The following is a 5312-nucleotide window of genomic DNA, read 5'->3' as shown; positions in this document are numbered from 1 at the left end:
AGTGAAAAGTACAAATACAATATAGTTTACAACTGTTGGAATTAGTGGCAATCATATCAGAGCGGACATCCATATGGAATACAATCTTGACCCAACAGGCAAACATTACAATAACCAGGAGGAATTTACTTGAACCGTCATAACCGGATAACTGCGATGTGCTCTTTGTCAGAGGAAGACGCTCTGAGGTTTTAAGTAAGAATGAATAGTAATTATATACTAGGTGAAAATGTGTCGTTCTCCACGCCGCCTACACTTTGTTATGAAACAATATGGCAGGCGTGTTAGAATTACACATGTTTAATTGAACAAGGCATTCCGTGTAACATGAAAACACTCATAATATTGAAGACTTTATTGGTGGATGCCCAAAATAGAAAAAATATTAATTCAATTGTTGTATAGTCAAATATGCATATTCAACACTTTGAAGGGCATGCATATAAGACTTGGGGCACGGTTTCTGTCCGTCCTTCCATCCCTCCTCATAGCAACATGCAATGGTGAAAACCTTATGCACCCCAACATATTTGTCCACTCATACAACATCACATAAGACCATCATAGAAGATAACATACTTGTATGCAACCAATAAACAAAGTATTTCACAATTGCTAAGAATAGATACTACTCAAACTTAGATATAGATACAACAGATCATGGAAAAATAATAGATTGTTCTATGTTTGCCAAGAGATTACAGTAGGAGGATCAAGATGGTGTTGCTGAAGATGGTGACGATGGACACACGGAGGGGGGGGGGGGGGGGTGGAGCCTACCAGAGGAAATTCCGGCAACGTTCCCCCCTCCAAACTCCTCTGGCGATAGCCTTCTATCTATTTGTTTCTTTGTTTTCGATCTCCGCGCCGCCCCTCTTCGGGAATGCCCTGGGGACCTTTTTATAGTCGGTTTTAAGTCAAACCTAAGAGAACCAAACGAAAACGGTTAGGCCCCGTAAGAACGATCGAATCGGTAGTTTCCATGGAGCATGTCCTGTTCTCGGCTCTCGTGAGCGACGTTGAGAAAGCACACAGCTGTGTGGTGAGCACAAAGCGAACTATTCTTTCGCCTTTTACTAAAGAATAACGTGTGCGCGCCGCAAATAGCAGCATACGCTAATTTTTGAAGGGGATTCTCCTATTGCAGGAGGGACCCCACAATTCTGAAGTTAAAATTTGAATTTTGCAATTACGACCTTCTTAATAATCAACCAAAAGTGCAGAGTTTTGATCTACTACTCTGAAGCGGTCGTGCATATGCTCCTGCCATTTCACCTCTTTGTAAGATGTGAACAGTTGCAAAAAGTTGTCAAATTTGAGAATAAGTAATGCCTACTCTGCTGAACTGCTCCATCCATGCAACTTTTGCACGTGATTTGCTTCCACTCACTCTTCCTTACCTCCTTTACCTACTTTTCTAATCAACACGACCATGTTTTGATTCAACATAATTTGTATATGGAAAAGATGTGTGTTGATGATGTGTCCATTTCGACAATCGATTTCGAGTTTCGTTAGCCGTAAATCGTAAATTTCATGTTCATGTTTAGATTTTTTTGAGCGAATTTCATCAGATTCTTTCACGTGGCCAACCGTTGGAAAATTCCTTTGAGGAGTAACTTCACCTCACCATTCCGCACAACTCTCATGTTGCAAGTTTTTCGTTCCGGTGGATATAAACCGATAGATGAACAACTAGTTGGTATAACGTAACTTGTGCACATGTGGAGGCTTATTTGGGTGTACTATAACGTGTTTCCCAATGTCTCACTTGCCTCTTGACCATCTTGTCGTGGTAGAGCTTGTGGCCGGCTTCGTGGATGGCGGCGTGGTGATGGTAGGTGAGAGGTGGTAGTCCATGTTGGTAGCCACCCTTGTCGGTGGCGGCGACATGGTGGTATTTTCGTGCGCCGTCCTGGCATGCCTTGTGCCCGACTTCGTGGACATCGACGTGGTGATGGTTGGTGAGAGGTGGTAATCCATGGTGGTAGCCACCCTTATCGGCGGCGGCATGGTGGTATTTCCGCGCTCTGTTGTGATATAGCGTGTGCCCGGCTTTGTGGACTGCGACGTGGTGATGGTAGGTGAGAGGTGAGAGGTTGTAATCCATGGTGGTAGCCACCTTCATCGCCGGCGGCATGATCGCATTTTCGCTCGTCGTCGTGGTATGCCTTGTGTCAACTTCGTAGATGGCGAACGTGGTGATGGTTGTGGTAAATAAGAGGTGAGAGGTAAGTTTGTCATATGAATAAGTAGTAAGGTAAAACAAATCATACGAGCAGTTAAACAAAGTGACACTTAGGTACTCAACGATGCAATCCAAGCCACCAAAACATGGCCCGAGGCTTTTGTGACGGACGGGCTATGATTCCCAGAGCCTGCCCGGCCAGAGAGACCCAAAATAGGTTGGGAATACCAAACGTGCCCTATAGTTTGAGAGAAAAATGATATCTCGTCTCCTTTATTTCCTCTGCAAGGAAGCCTCCAAACGAATGCAGAAGTCTAATTGAACTTCTGGTCAGCGCTAAGCCTCCCTATATCTTGCATAGCTTCCCTACCCTTATTAAGCCATCTCACCGTCTGACCACAGAACGCTACGTTCCATCTTTAGATGACAGGAGCAAGCTCCCCATATGTAACGTTACCTCGCGTGGCTCCCTCCTCTGATCATTCTTTCTTCTTACATACCAAATGGATAATCGAAGCCATGGGCGATGCTCGCCGCCGCGTCTTGTCCATCTCATTGCCTCCGCCCTCCTCTTCCTGTGCGTAGCCACCACCCCGGCGGCGAGTCATCTCCATGGCGGGCCTGACACCGGCGTGCACAAGAACTTCCTCATCATCGTGCGCAGGCCGTACGAGTACGACACGAACGTGTACAAGAACGTGTCGAGCTGGCACGCATCGCTCCTGGCCGAGGTGTGCGACATGGCCAAGGAGGCGCTGGAGAACGACCCGTCCTCCGTGACCCGGCTCATCTACTCCTACCGCAACGTCGTCAATGGCTTCTCCGCCCGGTTGACGACGGAGGAGCTGGAGGAGATGTCCAAGAAGGACTGGTTCGCCAAGGCGTACCCTGAGAAGACGTACCAGCTCATGACCACGCACACGCCCAAGATGCTGGGGCTCATGGGCGAGGGCCGTGACGGGGAGGGCGTGTGGAACACCAGCAACATGGGCGAGGGCATCATCATCGGCGTCCTCGACGACGGCATCTACGCTGGGCACCCCTCGTTCGATGCGGCTGGGATGAAGCCGCCGCCGGAGAAGTGGAATGGCCGGTGCGATTTCAACAATACGGTGTGTAACAACAAGCTCATCGGCGCGCGGTCCTTCTTCGAGTCTGCCAAATGGAAGTGGAAGGGCCTCGACGACCCGGTGCTTCCGATCAACGAGGGCCAGCACGGGACGCACACGTCCAGCACGGCGGCCGGCGCGTTTGTGCCCGGCGCGAATATCTCGGGCAACGCGGTGGGCACGGCGGCCGGCATGGCGCCGCGTGCGCATATCGCCTTCTACCAGGTGTGCTTCGAGCAGAAGGGGTGCGACCGGGATGACATACTGGCGGCGGTCGACGAGGCCATCGAGGATGGCGTCGACGTGCTCTCGCTTTCGCTTGGTGGGAACCCGGGTGCTGACTTCTCGGAGGACCCCGTGTCGCTCGGAGGGTACACCGCTGCCCTGAACGGCGTGTTCGTCAGCACGGCCGCTGGCAACATTGGCCCTAACCCGGCAACCCTCTCCAACGGGGCACCGTGGCTTCTCACCGTGGGAGCAAGCACCACCGACAGGCGGTTCGCGGCCACCGTGAAGCTCGGCAGCGATCTTGAACTCGACGGCGAGTCGCTCAGCGAGCCCAAGGACTACGGGAAAGAGATGCGGCCGCTGGCGCGCGACGTGGGCGACGGCCAGTGCACAAGCGAGAGCGTGTTGACGGCACAGAACATCACCGGGAAGATCATCATTTGCGAGGCAGGCGGTGGCTTGAGCACCGCCAAGGCCAAGACGGTGCTCCGAGCCGGCGCTTTTGGCATGATCGTCGTCGCCCCTGAGGTGTTCGGTCCGGTGATCGTCCCGAGGCCGCACGTCCTCCCGACGGTGCAAGTCCCCTACGCTGTCGGGCAGAAGATAAAGTCCTACCTCCAGAGCGAGCGTAGCCCCACGGCCAACTTAATCTTCAAAGGAACGTTATTCGACACCCCACGGTCGCCGATGATGGCGCCGTTCTCGTCGCGGGGGCCGAACGTGAAGAGCCGGGGAATTCTCAAACCCGACATCATCGGTCCTGGAGTGAACGTGCTCGCGGGTGTCCCAGGGGTCGCGGACATGGTGTTAGAGCCCAAGGCAGAGATGCCCAAGTTCGATATCAAATCTGGCACCTCCATGTCGTGCCCGCACCTCGCCGGGGTCGCCGCGCTGTTGAAGAACGCGCACCCAACATGGTCGTCGGCGGCCATCAAGTCTGCGCTGATGACGACCACTGAAACCAACGACAACACCAAGAAACCGATCGCCGACGTGGACGGCACACAGGCGACATACTTTGCCACGGGCGCCGGGCACGTGAACCCGAAGAAAGCCATGGACCCGGGGCTCGTGTACAACCTGTCGGCGTCGGACTACATCCCGTACCTGTGCGGGCTCAACTACACGGACCAGCAGGTGAACTCGATCATCCACCCGGAGCCGCCGGTGAACTGCGAAAAGCTAACAAAACTCCAAGAAAAGGACCTCAACTACCCGTCAATCACGGTCATCGTCGACAACGCGGACACCATCGTGAACGCGAGCCGAGCGGTGACCAACGTCGGCGTGGCGAGCTCAACGTACACCGTGGAGGTTGAAGTGCCGAAATCGGTGACGGTGGAGGTGCTGCCGCCAGAGCTGACGTTCAAGGAGCTGGATGAGGTATTGAACTACACCGTCACCGTCAAGGCGTCGTCTGTGCCGGACGGCGCGATTGAAGGGCAGCTGAAGTGGGTGTCCAGCAAGCACATCGTGCGCAGCCCGATCCTAATCTTGCCAGGCACCGGGGAGGAGGACACGGCGGAGGCTCCAGCGCCTTCAGCCTAACCTTAATTACTAGCTCTTGATTATATTAGATGGACATTATGCCTTAGCGTTTAATGTGAGAGAGCATTTCTTTTTCCTTGTTTGTGTTGATAAGGGTGTGTGATACGACAAACTTTTTCTTTTTACTTGAGGGACAAGATCGATGTGGGTCTGAGTCCCCCAATGCGATCTTCTTTCTTTTGGTAGAAGATGTATTTATGGATCACTTAGCACTCAATTCCAATGAAATTTTCTGCTAA

The 5312-nt window shown here is 52.3% G+C and overlaps 1 protein-coding gene and 1 non-coding gene across 2 annotated transcripts; both read left to right on the top strand.

The window, feature by feature from the left end:
• Positions 1-1033: 1033 nt before the first annotated feature.
• On the top strand, positions 1034-1153 carry LOC127337815 (U5 spliceosomal RNA). Its single transcript, XR_007874123.1, has one exon. It is a non-coding gene; the product is annotated as a U5 spliceosomal RNA (small nuclear RNA).
• A 1424-nt stretch (positions 1154-2577) lies between these two features.
• Positions 2578-5312, top strand: LOC127335976 (subtilisin-like protease 1). Its single transcript, XM_051362714.2, has one exon. It carries the CDS (start codon positions 2692-2694, stop codon positions 5071-5073), a length of 2382 nt encoding a protein of 793 aa, XP_051218674.1. The 5' UTR covers positions 2578-2691; the 3' UTR covers positions 5074-5312.

Source organism: Lolium perenne, chromosome 2 (genome assembly GCF_019359855.2).
Source record: "Lolium perenne isolate Kyuss_39 chromosome 2, Kyuss_2.0, whole genome shotgun sequence".
Classification (NCBI taxonomy): domain Eukaryota; kingdom Viridiplantae; phylum Streptophyta; class Magnoliopsida; order Poales; family Poaceae; genus Lolium; species Lolium perenne.
The sequence above is the reverse complement of the archived record's forward strand: the minus strand, read 5'-3'. Positions and strand labels throughout refer to the sequence as shown.